This window comes from Hippoglossus hippoglossus, chromosome 9 (genome assembly GCF_009819705.1).
Source record: "Hippoglossus hippoglossus isolate fHipHip1 chromosome 9, fHipHip1.pri, whole genome shotgun sequence".
NCBI classification, from domain to species: domain Eukaryota; kingdom Metazoa; phylum Chordata; class Actinopteri; order Pleuronectiformes; family Pleuronectidae; genus Hippoglossus; species Hippoglossus hippoglossus.
In genome coordinates this window covers 15,717,450-15,735,759 of record NC_047159.1, presented here as the reverse complement: position 1 = coordinate 15,735,759, position 18,310 = coordinate 15,717,450, and the positions used below count along the sequence as shown (strand labels likewise).

Genomic DNA, 18,310 nt, shown 5'->3' with positions numbered 1-18,310 from the left:
GTGACACACTGATTCCAAAATTGTCCTTTATCAAGTGTCTACATATAATGCATCCAAAGACAAAGGAAATAAATACACCTGGTCAGAAACCCTGTAATGAAGTTCATCATGGTTATTGTAAAATCAAGTCCTTCTTTTCTTTCCAGGGTCCAGAAGGTTTGTTTTGTTTTTATTGAGTTGCTGAAGATTTAGTCCCCTCGGTATTGTCACAACATGAAGCTTCTGAAACTGAACTTGCCCCTTTAGTGTCTCAGAATCACAAAACTCAATAGGAGGGAAAAAAAGAGAATATATAACAACATCCTAGCAATGCCTTGGCACTCCCTGTTGCCCACAAAAACCGATAGACACCATTTCTGACTTTTCTCCTCTTTTTCAGTCCTTTGCCTTCAATATGACCTCATCACCGTTACCTCAAGTTTGAGGTAAACTGATGCAATTGGGGGGCACCATGGTAACTCAACTGGTAAAGTCTAAACTATGCCTTTCCATTTGCTCTACCTTGACCTACCAGTCACTCTCTACTCTATCAAATACAGCAAATTAAACCAAATTGTTTACTCATGTCCAAACGTTACTAGTTCCTTACAAACCACTAATCCCAGACATCAGGAGACTTTGGTGTCAGCATTTTCCACAACACTGTGATAGAGTCTGTCATCACTGTGACCCACACAATAGCCTGATGCAAAATCAGTGGATCCAGGTCAAAGGTTAGGGTCCAGTTCACCAGAGTTTACCTGTCTATTTCCTGCAGCACTAGCACAACGTGTGCCAGTCAGACAAAGAAAACACTCCCGACACATTACGGGAAAACACACACACGCACGCACGCACGCACGCACGCACGCACGCACGCACGCACACACACACACACACACACACACACACACACACACACACACACACACACACACACACACACACACACAGTCACATACTCATGACAGACAGACTCATGTGATCTTCCATTGAGGCAGCGGACTTCCACTTTACCAAGCTGAAAAAACAGTGGTTGGAGGGTGTGAGGTTAATTTGACTGGGCCTGAGTTTCCTCTTCAAGAGTTAAGTAACACAAACATCAATCACACAGTGTGTGTGTGTGTGTGTGTGTGTGTGTGTGTGTGTGTGTGTGCGCGCATGTGTGCGCATGTGTGCGCGCGCGTGTGTGTTTGGTAGAGGTGCAGACAGCTAGAGGTGTTTCATGGTCAGCAGAGCATGGATCAGAGAGGTGAAGGTAACGGTCAAGTCAAACCTACAGGAGGACGGAGTAAATTCACAGTAACCGCATGACTGTGTGTGTGTGTGTGTGTGTGTGTGTGTGTGTGTGTGTGTGTGTGTGTGTGTGTGTGTGTGTGTGTGTGTGTGAGTGTGCTCTGTGTTAGCCTGTTTTATGCCGTCACTGATGCACGAGCCTTAGGTAAAGAGAAAACGCAGAGTGACCTCATTGCGCCGAAATTATTGTCAGTTCATTAACACTATTGCGCCAGTTTTTTAGATAATTATTTTCATTCAACATACTAAAATCAAGCCGTCCTTCCGACTAAATTCGCTTTTAATTACGGAAGATAAAGTAGGAAAGCGAGAAAAGTGGGCACCTCACAAAAGGACATACAGTGGTGTTTTTATGTTGTGAAAGAAAATGAAAGTGAGTCTCTTTCTGCAGTCCATTAGGGTTAATTACAGCCTTGTGTTAGGATGCTTGTAACAGAGCAGGGTTGGTAATTAAAGTACAGGTAAGACATTAACTTACTTTTGTTAGCCATTAATCAGTGTTTACCTTCAGAGAGCTCTCCCTTTGTAATTAATAATCAGCCTGGACAATGAGTAATCACCCAGTTGTGTGCACATGTGTGTGTGTGTGCTTACGTGTGTGTGTGTGTGTTATTAGCAAAGGGAGTTTTCCCACCTTTGAAATAGCATCTTTACTGATCATCAATCTCAACTGGAAAAAAAGTCAATAAACGGAGCAACAAAAACAGAGGAGGCCCTTACGAGAAAAAAAAACTATTTTTTCTCTCTTTTCATTCATCTGTTTTTCGTCAACCTATTTCACCGATATTGTGTTTATCTTGGCATCTAAACGGCAGCGTAGTTCTGAGTGATTATATCCAGGGAAGGCCTCAGTATTGCCACTTAACCAGCACCCCACTGACTAACTTGTTTCTCCGGCAGCCTTGAAGCTACCACACACACACAGACACACACACACACACACAGACACACACACACACACACACACACACACACACACACACACACACACACACACACACACACACACACACACACACACACAAAGGGAGATTTTCCAGCAGGAGATCGGTTCCAGTTTATCTGCATATTTAGCCTGTGTTCGGTGTGCTCCTAACTGATAAAATTCTGCTCGTGTGCCAGGCCACTGCCAAACGCCAGAGCAATGACCTTCTTCGGGGGGGAACAAATTCCTTGTGCACCATGGCAATACAGAACTGAGTGAAAAGAAGAAAGATTAACACAAACAAATAAATAAGAGGAAAGAAAGAGGGAAGCTCGCCAGTGAAATGCGAAGGGAATGGGTCCAGGTTTTATCGCATTTAAAACAAGAAATGCAGTGGTTAGCAGACCCCCCCACTACACGTTACTCTCCCTACTCTCTCTCTCTCTCTCTCTGGGTCCTTTCAGCCATGAGCGCCATGCTGGTACACTGCCGTTGCTTCACAGATGATTAGGAATAACAGACAAGCTCTGCCTCCACTTCTCCCTATACCTCCCTCTGCCAAGACTCTACCAGCATGGAGAACACAATCATCATATCATCACTGCACCACACAGGGAGACAGGATGCAAGCGAAGGAGGGGAGAGGCAGACGTATAGGGAAAGTCGGAGGCAGAGCGGGGAAGTGGAGAGGGAGAGGAACAGACGCTGAGACACAAAAAAAAGAGCAAAGGCAAGACTTGTCCTTCAACTCATTTTCCCATCATGCTGTCTGACCAGTCCCAGTGGCCATGTCTAAGTACACATCCAATACTTTGTTAGCCTTAAGACATCTTACTATGTGTGTGTGTGTGTGTGTGTGTGTGTGTGTGTGTGTGTGTGTGTGTGTGTGTGTGTGTGTGTGTGTGTGTGTGTGTGTGTGTGTGTCTGATCACATGCCATTCTCCACAGCAGCTGAATCGCCCCGGGCCCGGCTCTGTCTGGCTCCACACAAGAGCAGCGGATCACACTGCGATGTGTGTCTGCATATGTGCATGTGCATGCATGACAACAAGGAGTCACCGGTCTGTCCTCTGCTGCTGAGACACTTATGGTCAACCCCGATTACCGCCACCTACAGAGACACTCACATACTCCACCATAGCAACGCAGACAACAGCAGTCATGGCGGCACAAGAGGTGACTGCTGGGGGCAGTGTGTGCGTGGATTCAAGGGCTGGGCCTCGATGCCCTGACAGGCTTCCCTCAACCTTCTCTCAACCTCATCACCTCTGCTGCTCTGCTGTGACTCTCGCCACAATTGCCGCTGCCTGTGAACCTGCCAGGCTGCCAAGGACACAAAGACGACCGAGTCAACCTTTGACATCGGAAGCTGCCACCAAAAGACCAGAGACAAGCTGAGTTGGCAGCTCTGTTAACAGGCCAGAGACTCGGATCTTTTCAGCTCGGTTAAAGTAGCAAAAGTCAATAGAGCACGAGTCAATAGTGCATACATACAGATGGACGCTGTGTCAAACAGGACAATGTCAGGCATGCCAGCAGTTTCAAAAAGTAGACCTGGATATCTTGGCTCAAAGGTTGCTGTGTCTCGATCGGCAGCAGTCACCGAGAAGAGACATAAAACATCAAAGTAAAAAAACTGACATTTGAACATGAAATACAATATGGGTTTTGTATTGAAGGCTGGATGACATTTAAGGAGCTGATTCACCGGTAGATGTTAAGGCCACCCACCCACACTGTTCCATGTGGAACATGGTGTTTCAGTGAGCTGAGGTGAGATAGCAGTGTTTGAGATGTCTCTGCCGACACGTGGAGCATGTGTAAGATGGCCTACAGATTCACCATGATGTCAATGAGGGGCTTTGAAGAGAATAAAATCTCAAAGCAGGATCTCCTGAACCGTATGTGCGCACACATGTAAAAATCAATGCTTAAACATACACGCGTGCATTTACTCATTTGGCAGATGCTTTTACCCAAAGCAACGTAGAAGTCAGGGATAGTACTAAAGCTTCAGGAAAGTAGGAGACCTTGAAGTAAGGGCTTAAATCTGACAAAGTGCAGGAGAGCAGGTTAAGAGGAGCACAGGAGGTGTGAGTCAGGCATGTTAGGTTGTTGGGAGGTTTCACCAGAAAGTAAAAAAAGATAAACGGATGTTTTCAATAATTACGACATATATTTCGTTTCCTGTTTCCAGGCTTGATTTTCTGTTTGTGTGCTCCCTGTGTGTGTGTGTGTGCCTGCACGAGCATGTCTGCATGTGGGTCACTCTTCAAACAACACTGCAATCATCATCTCTTATCAACGGTCATGTCGAGGATTACAGCTTTCATCCCTAATCCAACATTAAGGACACATTCTCATGATGGCCGTGACATCATCAAGGCCAGTCAACCAGCGAGAGGGCACAGGGACAGGAAGCCAAACACCACAGGAGAGGATTAATGAATATAAGAGACGGAGTAGATGATGAAAAAGAAAGAGGAAAAGGGCGCAACACAAAAAAAGAGACGAAAATAGAAACAAAATCAAGCGGCTCATTTCTGTAGTGTGTGAGAGACAGCCTGTGTTTCTGTGTGTGTTTGTGTTTCAAGATAATCTGCCGCCGCTTCAGTCTCTCTGACAATGATCCCTCTCAATCAGCCCTACTAAGACCTGCAATCTACCCAACACCCACCAGCATGTGCGCATGTACACAAATGTGTCCACACAAGCATAGAAATACATGCACACACTCACGCACACGCACAAGAACGAAAACCGACACATCACACTGCACTGACTGAAACCTGATGATCTGCAGATGCGCACCACCGAAGAACACATTTACTTGTGCTCATATGATTTGTCATTAATGCACATTTTTGCTGTTAGGTAAACACACCAACCTGTAATGTTACACCCTTTGTGAAGTTTGTATATTTTGCTCGAAACTATGACCAGAGATATAGTGTTGAATAAAACCAGTTAAAATAGTTTTGCCCATCTCTGTCTTCCAGGGGAGAAATCATTATTTTCTAAAGGTTATATTTAAGGAACGTATAGTAAAGGTTTTTGAACCTTTAAACATATGAATGACCAGGTAAATCACCAGTAAAAACTCATAATTTAATACTTTGACAACAACTACATCAGTGACCTTCGTAGTCAACCATGATTTACCTTTTCTTCTTTGACTGTAAACACTTGGTCGAGCTAACTTCTGTGCTTGGATTACTAAGTCATTACCTCAAAGGATATTTACACATGTATTTACACTGAAAGCAACCAGTTCTGCTGAAGTAGAAACGGAGTAATCATGTTGTCAGTGTTGAAGTGTGTTTATACACAGTTTGTTTGATACCTGCAGAGACTCGGGGGCAGTCTGGCAGCATGGGATCCAGCGGCGTGTCCAGGGGCTCTGAACTCGACACCCAGTTACAACAGTGCTGAAGGAAAAAAAAACAGGGATTGCCAGTTAAAAACTCTGAGCAAAAGATTTCTCATTATTGCTAAATGTTGCTTCTACAAAAGATTGTAAACACTTCCACAAAGACGACTCGAGGCATGTGAAGGGTTTGTGTATGGGAAATGAATTTGTGGCATTCTCCAGTTTTATTCCCACAAACACACATGTATGCTCAAAGATGGAAACACAACAGGGGGAAGGATTTTTTTTCTTTTATCTCCTCCTGATGAGCAGCATTTCTGTACTTCATGGAAACAAAGCAGGTTTAATTGAAACTCAAAGTAACATTGAAAGAAAAAAAAAAGAAAACGGACAAGAAAGGAAAAAGAGGGAGGCAAGGGAGACAAAGAAAAGGGGGACAGGTGGGGGAGCAGAAGGGGAGGGACCATGAGCGAGAAAGCAGTATGTGTGTGTGTGTGTGTGTGTGTGTGTGGCTGAGAAGGATGGGAGGAGAGGGGGAGGGAGGGACGGAGAGAGAGAGATAGAAAGAGAGACAGCAACAAGCAATTAAAAGCTCTGTGACATGTTGCTCAGACAGCTTGGCGTTTGTTTGTGGTGGAGAGCTGAGGCCTTCTACCATGGTGGATCAGTTGGTGCCCTGGGGGAGGGCGTCTGCCCAGCTTGCTGACCCATAACCCCCTGCAAACACCCCTAGTCCTCTCAAACCCCCCTGTGGTTGACAACTCTACTGTCAGAAAGAAGAGAAGACCTCTTTATCCACTTTTTGCTGTCTTCATCTCCCTGCCTGCGTGGCGCCCCCTCTTTCTACCTAGTAAGTTATTTCAAAGACATCCCGGTTACACCAAATGTAACTTTAATGAACCATGTCAGTTACTACCAATACTACGAAACAGCTTTTCCCATGCTTTGAGTTTTCTTTCTCTTGGTCGGCAGAAGACAACATATCACCGTGCACTGTGGATCCGTATGCCGTGGCTTGTAAGGCTAGTACAAAAACAAGGGAAAAGGGAGAGAGGGAAAGAGGGAGGGTGACAAGGAATGCTTGGAGAAGACGTTCCCCAGATAAGATAAAAGTTCAATAGAAGAAAGAGAAAATGTAAAGAGATTAGAATGTGCAGCTGGCGTCCTTCTGAATCATTCCTTATCTGCCCTTGTTTTCCTTTCACCCTGGCCCCCGACAGCCATTACAGTGTTGTGCATGTTTGCGTGTGTGTTTGTGCGCTTGTGTGCGTGGGTCAGTGATTGCATTGCGGGGGGTCTTCCTCAAAGATGAGTAGCGTTGTGAACCCTTCAAACACAGAAACACACACGCAAAAGCACAAACACGCTTGTGCATTTTTGCCCTCAGCGACCCTGACTCCCAAGGCCCTGACAGGGGAGGGACTGGACAGATAGATGTGTGAAACCTCTCCCACTTCAGCCGCACCAACACACACACACACACACACACACACACACACACACACACACACACACACACACACACACACACACACACACACACACACACACACACACACACACACTAACACGCAAAAAATTCAGGGTCACATCACACACACCCGCACAGATATTTTTATATATAAAGATGTATTATTAAATGGTTCTCTGATGATTGCTGTTATCAACAACAAGCAGGTAATGTTTCCCCCCCTGTTTGTTTGTTGGTTTGTATGTTTGCTAGTTTGACTATAAACAATATTAAGCAAAAACTGCTATAACTGTTCCTGGTCAATCTCTCCCCCATTCCTCTCCTTTCAACCCATCCTGGTGGAGGCAGATGGCCGCCCACCCTGAGTCTGGTTCTGCGTTCTGGACTTTTTCCTCTCCACTGTCACCACGTGTTTTCTCAATGTGGGGACTGTCGGGTTTCTCTCAACCTTGCTCTGCAAAGTGCTTTGAGATAACGTCGCTATAAAAATTAAATTGAATTACACAGGGACACTGAACAATAATTGAGGTCCATAAGCTTCTGCAGCTTCGTCAAACTGAGCATCTGTTCATACCTGGGATCAACATGCGTCTTGCATTTGATGATGTGCTCACAAGTGGCCAGCTCTAAGTATGACAGTTCACACCTGGCATTAGAATGCGCCTTCACATTCGTCCCGAGTGACCAATTGTGATCAGCTCTCACATCCCCGCTCCATATGCAAATAAACACGTACATAATTGCTGTTAGCAAAGACAAAATGTCTCGTTCTTTTTAAGTCTGACTATGACAGACGGCTCCATTGTGTTTGTGTGTGTGTGACAGAGGGGGAGAGAGTGAGGGAGTGGGGCGAGGAGGGGCTGATCGAATCAACGTGCACAGGTCTACAATGAAATAAGATTTTACTTATTTAAAACTGTCAAAGATATTTCGAAAATCAATATGATGTTGTGCTGTCGGCCACAAATAAATCAATGTATGGGAAACACTAAGAAATGAAAAACTATTTTAATTCATCATGAAGCGGCAGCAGGTCAGAGGACTCAGTAGGTGGCCCTTCAACGTGGCCCACGACACATTCACGTACACACTGCTAAAAGAATGCAGCCATAATTAATATGGCGCAGACGAACTCTGAATGTGCTCTGAGTGATCGGATCTCAATGCGTCCTGGGTGCACTCACACATGTTAATGCCACATTCGAATATTGCTTGACCTGTACGTCATATTTTTATCCCACAGCCATATATTTACCTAAAGCTCATAGAGAAATATAGAAACTCATTACAGGAGATGACTGTGATGAAACATCTGGTCCACGTAATCCTTATCAAATATGATCAACTAAGTGTGTCCAGAAACATTTGTTATTAAAAGAAAGTTTGGCTCATGTGTGATCCATTGCCGTCCAATCGAAAGAAATAGAAATGAACCAAAGTACAAATCTAACCTTCTCCACTCTCTTCCTCTATATTTCATTTCTTCAGCCCTGTCAATCAAAAGTGCGAGTGGTGCATGGGAAGGAAAACAGCATACGAGGAGCCAAAGAGGTTATAGAAAGATCAGCAGAGACACGAGGGGAGGGGAGGTGGAAGGGAGGGGTTCAGCGTTGGGGGAAGATGACAAGTCATCTCGGTAAACAGTAGCATATTGTGTATTTTTAGATCCTCTGCTTTGCCCTAGATGTGCTCTCCTCCGAGCCTGGGCTTGAGGGCAGAGCGGTGTAGAGCGGCACAGAAGCAGTGGGGCTCCTTGACTGCTACATCAAGTGTCTCATTGTATCTCCTTTAATTCATTCAGTCTGTCTGGAGGAAGATGTCAGCTGGGCTGTGGCGCAGGGGGCTGAAGGCGGCTGGAGAGAGGGGAAGGAGTGGAGTCTTTCAAAGAGCCCTCCTCCCTCACCCTTCATCTCCGCCATCGCCACCAATGGAGGCAGGGAGGCAGGGAGGCCGGGGCTTGAATAGATTTGTCAAGGCAACCACATACATGTGCACTCACACACACACACACACAAGCGCACGGAGCGCACAGCCCCAGTTCTGCAAGCGACCGCAGGCATAACAGCAGTCACATAAAGGCGAGGCCTGCTGGCTGGGATTAGAGGAGGCCGATGTGACAAAAGGATGGCACATCACATCAGCTGCCTCTGTCGCAGAGCACCATCACTTCAAGCAGCCCGTCCGCTGATCAATGGCTCCACTGAACTGAAGGCAGGCAGAGACAAACATGTAAACAGATCTGACGCTCACCCGCACCTCTGCTGCTCTGTGCATGTGTGTCTGTGTTCGGCTTTCCACTGAATATGCACACACACACACACATTCCCACGCATACCCATGCACACACTTAGGCCACACACAAAGCCTTTTATTTTACTTAGCGCAGTTATCAACTTTATCAAGTACAAAGTTGAAGTAAAAAGGTAAGTTAGAGGTTAGGGCTAAGTGCTGAAGGTAACCAATGGGCTGCCAGCATGGTGTGAGAGTATAAATGACAAACAGGTGTCAGATCCACCCCCCCCCCCCCCCGTACCTGTGAAGGATGCTTTTAAGCCTCCTCCGTTATGTGTATATGTGTGTGTGTGATCCACCACCTGCTGCCTTCTGCAAGTCAGAGTGGAAGCTTCTCCGCTTCGTTCACACAAACACACACGCACACATGCACTCGCGCACATGGAGAATAATGGACACAATACGCTGCACTCAGCTGATGGTGTTGTGATCTAATGGAGCCATCACGAGGACCAAATAGGTCTCTTGTAGGTGTCCACATCCACTGCACAGTGAGTGTCGCAGGAACACACACACACACACACACACACACACACACACACACACACACACACACACACACACACACACACACACACACACACAAGGCCTTTAAAAGAGGATGTGCACTCCCTATCCTCCTAAACCTGCATTAAGACAACAGCTAACTCAGGTTTCATGAACAGACCCAGATTATCAGTTGTATGATTCATAAAGAAGGGGACTGAATAATTAGATAACTTACTACATGATTTCATGATAACTTCTATAGATTTGAATACAAAAATTAAAGGTAGGGTTGGTAAGTCGTTTCTGAAACACTGTCCCAGGACTTCAACAAACACAACGGACCGAATGAAATGATTGGCTGGTGTACCTGTCTGTCACTAACCAACCTGACTACTTGACCGCACCCTGCCTGAACTCTCAGAGCGCATGACTGGAGTCTTCAGTCGCAGAGACATACATCGCTGAAGCAGACACCGCCGTCACAAGTTAGCCAACGGGACGCGGAAAAAAGTCGTCTTCTAGCCGTTTGCGTTCATGTGTTTGGGCGTGTAGCTTTGAGCAGCCAACGATTTAACGGTTGCATATTTTCAAAGTGTATCCTACTCTTTCTAGCTTTTCCGGGCCTTCCAACCCCAACTTTAAATACAATCTGTGTCGTACACGTATTTTCAGTTGCATCTGATTGAGTTTAATGGTTAAACAGTATCGACACCTCTTTTTTTCTCCAAACACATAGGACCCAACTCCCATGATAAAAACTGTGCCAAGAGTACAAAAGTCCCCTGAACCATAACACACATGACAGTCTGCAACCTAACTTCTCAGAAAGTAGTTCCGAGAATCAGTTCTTGCTCGCTCTGTGTGTGTCTGTATCTCCCACCTCATCCGGTTGCTGTATAATCTCTATGGATTAGGATGGTTTATTCATGACCATAGTGTACTCTGTATGTGTGTGTGTGTGTGTGTGTGCACGTGTGTATATGTATGTGTGTGTGTGTGCTCTGGGCAGGCCACTAGAGTGTGACAGCAGGCCAGCACGGTGACAGGAGACACCTTGGAGACTGTGACAGGCTGCCAGCTGTACACCATCATTCACATTTCTCTCTCTCACTCACTTCTCCTCACTATGCTACTCATCTATCCCCACATTCATCTCTTCATCTCCATCTGTATTCACTCCATTCACAGCCTACCTGTCTTTTTGTTTTTCCTCTCCACAACTCTACCCTATGTGCTTTCTCTGCGGCAGTCAACAGGATTTAAATAATTGAACATTTCTCATACTTTATTTCTACGTCTATTTTTTTTCTGTCTCGGTCAATAGATGAGTATTTCCATCTCAGCCACTCCTTTTGCTTTTCTCTCACCATCACTCTGTTTTTCTCCTCCCCGGGCAGTGACGTCACTTGCCCCTCATCTGACCCATTTGGTCTGTATAACACGGCCCAGCAGGTGCAGATCTCTAAGTCCCATCTTCTCTTTCTTACTCTCCTCTTCTCATCTCTCCATCCCACCATCTAGTGACTTCTTGAATCCTGGAGGGAGGGAATTATCTCCGTCCGACGAGAACAGAGCAGGGCACTGCTGGAGTGCCCCGACCTCACATGCACACCTTCGTACGGGCACCCATATTTATACATAACCCAAAGCATTCCTCTGTATCACTGATAGCTCCCCTCTGTGATGTGCTATAACATCCAGGCCTGCCTGCTTGTGAGTGTTTGCACTCAGTGGGCTGGTCTGCAAGTGTTGCTTATGTTCAAGATCCAGCTGTGTGTGGGTTAGTGATAGAGAGATACTTTAAAATGGAGCACCGATGCATTTGATGCTGGGTCTTTGTGTGTTCATGTGTGTCTGTGTATTACACCGCACCAACAGAGGCATGTGTGACAATTAAAAGTCAAACTTGAGAAAAATGAGCCAACAATAGAGCTGTGGTCAAATTGGACCAGAGTGAATTGGGTCCCTCAGTATTTGTTACTTCCGCGAAGGAGGTTATGTTTTCGTCATCTTCTGATATTTAGCAGGATTACGTGAAATCTACTGGACAGATTACCATGAAATTTACTGGAAGGATGCAGTATGGGTCAGGAAAAAACTCATTAAATTTTGGTGCAAATCCAGATCAGGGGGTGGCTTAAGTATTTTTCTTTTACTGTCTTTAACATTGTGAGAGAACGTGTCAACATTTTCACAGTTTTCCAAGAGAATAATTCACTGGTATTGATGAAAAATCTGTAAATGTTTAGGGGACAGATAATTATAAGCGTTTGCATTTAGGTGCAGATCCAGATAATTTAAATGTGGTGTAATAAGGGGACCATTGGGCCTTGGCAGAGGTATGCACTCTCCGAGTGTCATTCTAGTTTCTAGTGTGAAAGGACTGGGACAGATTACATTATTTTTGTTAATTTCCCCCAACAGCATCAATCAGAAAGTGGAAATATGAACAAATAATCGGTCTCATAACTTCACAATGAACTTAAGTGGTTTTCATTTGTAATTGTCTTCATCTAACTATAATAGTAGATTAACAAACTGTCAAATTGCCACTTTTGTATTAAAATACTGAGCGTACCTATTCTTCTATTATCAAGCTAGTAAAAACAATAGTAATCAAAACATTTTGCTTTACCAATAACTCATTATTAATTAATTCGTTTTTTTGAGAAAATAAAACTAACGGATTTTGTTAAGAAAAATCTATGTCATTATTAGCATAATGAGTAATGGCCAATGAGAGAAAAATCTAGCATATAACCATTGTTTTAGAATTAGCAACAAGTAGTGAGTCCAAAACAAAGTTGGTGATGTAGTGACATAAAAAGTTAAGGAATAGAGGAATAAAAACAGAAGGCCACATGCACAAGAAACTTAGAGGGCATAACATAGGTGTGCCACTGTTTCCCTCTTGAAAATGTCCTTTAATTAGGCGAGCTCGTGTCTTAATTCTGCCTAAAAAGGACTGTGGGTTAATGAGTACGACAGAGTGCTAATCCTTGCCTGTCCCCTGCCTTCGACTGGACAAAGAAGGTTATTTCAGATTTATTGTTATGGGTAATCAACACAAATAGAAAATCACTTAACATTCCAATTATGTTGTGTCGCACGCATCCCTTAGATGAATCAAAAATAGGAGATGCCAGACAAGGAGAAGGGGGCCAGTGCAACCTTGAATCCCCACAACTCAAACCAACATACAAACACATTCTTCGCAGATGAGCAACACACACTCGAGCACACAAATCAAAGGCGTACACACAAAATGGAGGAAGACAGAAATAGCAAAAACAAAAGGCAAGGGACATAAAAGAGGAAGTAATACAGATAAAGGTGTGTGTGCGTGTGTGTGTGTGTGTGTGTGTGTGACATTTGCATCTCTGGCTCTCAAGCACCTCTGGTCTTGGCTGGTCCTCATCAGTATGTGCATACTGAGCGAGCCCAGGTGCAGCGTATGGCACAGAGGTCACATCAGAAAGGGCAAGTGCTAAAATGAAGCTAACACAAATGCGCGTGCATCCTATCTCACAGGCTTACCCATGAGCGCATAGGAACACATGCATGCGAGCTTACACACATATGCATGGCCGGCCACATGCACGCGCACCGGCGAGGGTTTACCGTCTCAGTTATTCATTGACATGCACCCAGGAAGAAAAAGTGGGGGTCGATGAAAAAAAAAGAATAGAGGGAAAACATGCAAACAATGGTTCTCTATGACTTCTAAGGCCCGCTGTTGGTCAGGGGTACCTGTGTAGGTCAGCGGAGTTGTGCAGGGGGAAATTAGAGAGGAGCATGAGCCTGAGCGACCTCGGCTCACCTGGGTGAATTTACATGATGAGATGGAAGCCAAGGAATGGACCGCTGTACGTTTCGCGGCATCTTTGTTGCCTTCAGGCTTTTTGCGTATTTGAGCATGTGTGTGTGGCTATATTCACCTGCTGCATCCAGTCCTGCGTGCCTTTGCTGGTCTCCTGAAGCCAGATGTTGTGAGCGGAGTCGGTCAGAGCCACGGCACACACTCTGTTCTTCACCTGCATTTCCCTCTGATTCATCTGCCACGAAAAAAAGCAAAATCAGATTCATGTTAGTCACCCTTCCAGCATGTTAATGACACAGTCGCTGTTGAGGAGCGTCCAGGTAATTTCACACAACGTTTGAACGACAGAGAGACCTAATGCTGTAAGAGATATAATAACCTCTTTAGAAAAACAAAAGCATCGTTTTGAAAGGTATAGATGAGAATAAAACCCTTTTAATATGAAATACCCATTGTGTCAGTAGGTACTTGCCTAATAGAAATTGTATTCCCTGTGTAATACACACTGTCAGCCTACTCCTCGGACCGTGAGAGGACTGGCCCAGTGGACAGCTTTGTAACCGGCGGATACAGATTCAACCTGGTGTGTAGCATAATGTGAAATATGAAAGAGCTGCTCCTCCATAGCGTGTCCTTGTCACGTCCCGTACAAATGTCCTTCCCTGCGCACGTTCAAATACCTCGGTCCCCATTCTTAATACCCTTTCCCTTCACATGTCACGGAGAATATGGCATCACCAGGCCTGTCTTCCTATTCCCCTCTGAATGTCAACGCCAAGAAAAATGTCACACAAAGGACTTGTTACCGCAGTACAATAGACTTCCCACACCGCTGGACCTACCCCAAGGAGTAGCACAGCCAGGCGCTGGGAAGGAGTCGTCTCACTCTGCTTCGCTTTAAGATAAAACGTGAAGAAAAGGGAACAGGACTCGCTACAATAGGTTAACAATCACTTACTGTACAGATTTAGTAGCACTGGGAGAGAGTCTGGTGGACTGGGGATGGTCGCAGTGCTGTAAAATCGCAGTGTGTGGGTAGTGGGTGTGCGGTCATCGGCAGTGCTGTGCTACAGCTGCACAAACCAAATGCTACATTAAACTACATTAAAGCTTCATCTTAAGTGTCATCTGGAGGGAGGGAAATCTTGGCAGTGTCCTGGACTACTCGACTTCTGGTGGGCTTAAAATAGTGGTGGTGTTTATGGCTCGGTGCCTGAGAGTAAGACTATCAATTTGGTGGGATATCTAGGTAATGTTAATGCTAAGGCAGGGACCAGAATATGAGGCATTAGTTGGTACTTGTATTTAAGAACATGCTCACTATTCGCCTCGTGCAATAAGCTCAAGTGTAGTAAAACAAAATAGGCCTGAGGTAAGAGTATAAAGCTGCTTTTCGGGCTGGCAAAGAGGGTTTAAGCTGGGGCTTCAGTGGGAATCTGTGTGTGACACTCAGGCTGTAGCAATCACAGAGGCCAGCTCTGGCTGGCTGGCTGTACATCATAATGACAGTGGGCATTTGAATACATCCTCCCTTGCCCGGCCAAATTAAAGTGGGAGTGTATAGAGATAAATGGAATCTATTAAGGCACTAAGGACTCATACATCATCCAGCTGATAAGGCTTCCACCGGTGCGTCTTCACCATGGTGGAGGATAAAGCAGAATTAGAGGGGAGGTACGACCACAAGCATAAAGGAAAAAAAAGTGCACATCTGTGGACGCAGACAACAAAAGGAGACAGACACTGCACATGTATGCGCAGACAAATTCCCCCGCTCACACAAAAATCATACAATGGCATACACACAGAGAGATACAGACCCCTCGCTGTACTCCCTTCCTCATCCACGCTTGGTTGAAAAGCTTTCCTCTGGCAGAACTGGGCCCGTGGGAGCAGCAAAGTCAACCTTTTAAAACTGGAGGTGTCAGTCAAGGTCTTGTTTTCTGGTGCTAGCCAAACGGGCCAGTCCCTGAGCATAGGGGCTGCTAACAGAGGCCAGGAAACAGGAGACAGTAGACTGACTGCCCGTGGAAAACGCTAAGCACATGACTTCAATCCGGTCAAAAAACGTCACACAAGCCACTTTCCACTTTCCAAGTGGATAAATGGGTCTCTACTTGCTCCTGTTGCACAGCCCTTTAAATAATTCTTATGTTTGATGTAAAGCGTTGGTGTGCTTTACATGGTGGAAATTGCTGGTATATTAAAACCGTGACTAATGCTAGGCAACTTGTGCCAAAGTATAGAGTGTTTGCCAACCTGCCATCACTGACAGGTTGTTTAAGTCTATCTTTGTTTAAAGCATTTTGACGTGCCACTTTTAAAACAAAGTACTTTGGAGAGATAACAAAGGATACGCAGATAAATGGAAGCCAAGACACAGAAGAGGAGCGCTAAGAAGGACGACCAGAGGAAGTGTGTGTGCATGCAGTCGTGTGTGGGTACACACAAGGATGTATGCATATGTGTGTAGGACTGAACGTGAGCAGATATGAGTGCACAACAGAAGGGCAGTTCGGTGGAGAAGCGAGTGAATGATCGACAGCGGTAAGACAAAGATGGAGGCATGAACAAAGACAAAGGCACAGCTGGTAAGGTGGGAGTGAAGCTCAACTCCACAACTGGTGCTGGGTGGATAAGTGTGGAACCAAAATACTGAACTTAAGCATTTAGACAGTGCGTGGTTAAATGTGTCTGTCTCGTCAAGCCGACAGATGACTGAGGACATTTTTTCAGTTTTTTTAATTGGGATAATGAGACCTTTGGAAATCCAAAAGCAGTCATTAAAATTGATTAGATTCAACACCTCCGGGTGCTCTTTGGTGAGTAAAAACAAGTTACATATTATTGGTTTGAATACAATGAGAAACAATTTTTTCTCTGCCTTTGTCTCATCAACTTTTGTGCACGAGTTTCTCTGTGATTTGCTATTCAAAGATGCACACGCCATGTTGTGTATTTACAGCAAAGATGGATGGAAATAAACTCTCACCAAAGACAGATGAAGCCTCGACCAAAGATTAAAGACCAAAGAACTCAATCTTCCCACCCTGGCTGTATAAATCACTTGTCCTGACAGTTGCCACATTGCCAACACACATGTGGTTGGCTGTGGTAACACTTGGAGTAATAGGTTGACAAATAGGGACTTCAGAAGAGAGTGGTCTGTGCAGTGCGGCCTTCGACCACAATAATTTTGACACCACTGGTTCTCGTGTTTTACAAGCCACAATGACAACTGTGGATAGCTGTGTGTTGAGAGGAAAATCTAAGCACGACTGTGTCCTCCGCTCGGTGGGTGATACCCATGGACATCTTACCAACCTGTTACAACCATAAAGCCACATTCTCCGAAAAAAAAGTAGAGTTGCAATTTCTTTTCAGCGTATGAACTCATCGTGTTTAATTTTTTTTACACCAATGTACCCCGTGAGTTAGTGTTAGCCATCTTTATCCAGGACATTAAATGTGCTAATCCAGTATGTAACCACAGACTGCAGCTTTAACAAGGAAACAGACCAGCTGTTGTGATCAGTCTTGTATCGGACAGGGAAGAAAAAAAAAAAAAGAAGAGAAACATGTGGAAATACTTGTTGAGCTAAAACCAACACACAGATGTTGAGACATTTGCTGCGTCTCTGCTGGCCTTTCCTCTAACGCTCAAGCAGCTGGATATGCAGAGTAAAGGCTCGGGTGGAGCGTGGACATGGAGGGCTTCAGGCTTGTAAAAAAAAAAAAAAAAAAAAAAAGAAAACTGTAAGAAAGGGCAGTGGAAATGCAGAGGGTTATAAGAGGAAGCTGAATGGACATCAAAAGTAGTAAAGTAGTAAAAATAAATTAGGGGACTGATGAGAGACAGAAAAGCAGATGTGAAGAAGAACAAGAAAGAATATTTAAGAATGTTTTTTTTTTATCTCCATGAGGAAAATTATCTTTTTACTTGACCCACTACACATGGAGATCAGACCACAGGGGGAGCTGCAGAACAGCATCTTTGAGGTGGCCCTGATGGCACAAATCACTACAATTTAATATAACATGTGCAAATAGACACAGTGCATGCAAATGGCGAAAATACCTTCATCAATTTGGCAACACGTGCACTGCAAATAGAAACGCACTGCAAATACTCACGACACAACCAAAATACTCACCACCCAACCAAGTACTCACAACACAACCGAGTACTCACAACATACCCAAATACTCACAACACAACCCAATACCCAGAGCACAACCAAATACTCACAAGACAACCAAACACTCACAAAACTAAGTCATCATACTTTGATGACTTAGTTTTGTGAGTATTTTATCAATTTTTTTGTTCCCCCCCGGAAACACCATTGGGCTGTTTGGCTGTGACAGTACTTGGTTGTATTGTAAGTACTTGGTAGTGTTGGGAGTGTTTGGTTGTGTTTTAAGTATTTGTTAGTGTAGTGTAAGTACTTGTATGTGTATGTGTCAAACTGATTAAGATGTTATCTCCAGTTGCATGTGTTGTGTCTATTTACATGTGCGTTGAGCTCTCAGGGCCACAGTGCAAGTGTGATTTCATTGGCTTCCCAAACCACAAACAGAAGTGGACATGATGTGGGTCCCATCACAGGGGGCTGTCCTTAGCATGAACCTCCATCCTTACTTCAGCACCTTAATGATATGTTTGTC

At 44.7% G+C, this 18,310-nt stretch overlaps 1 protein-coding gene across 2 annotated transcripts in view; it reads right to left on the bottom strand.

Moving 5' to 3' along the window:
- The window catches only part of fam172a (family with sequence similarity 172 member A), a 156,927-nt gene that overhangs the window by 39,256 nt on the left and 99,361 nt on the right, over positions 1-18,310 (bottom strand). For both annotated transcript variants that reach the window (XM_034595307.1, XM_034595308.1), the window contains exons 9-10: positions 13,761-13,877; positions 5,544-5,628 (exon numbers count right to left, since the gene is read on the bottom strand). In XM_034595307.1, coding sequence (XP_034451198.1) covers positions 5,544-5,628; positions 13,761-13,877 — 202 coding nt within the window. The remainder of the gene's footprint in view (positions 1-5,543; positions 5,629-13,760; positions 13,878-18,310) is intronic.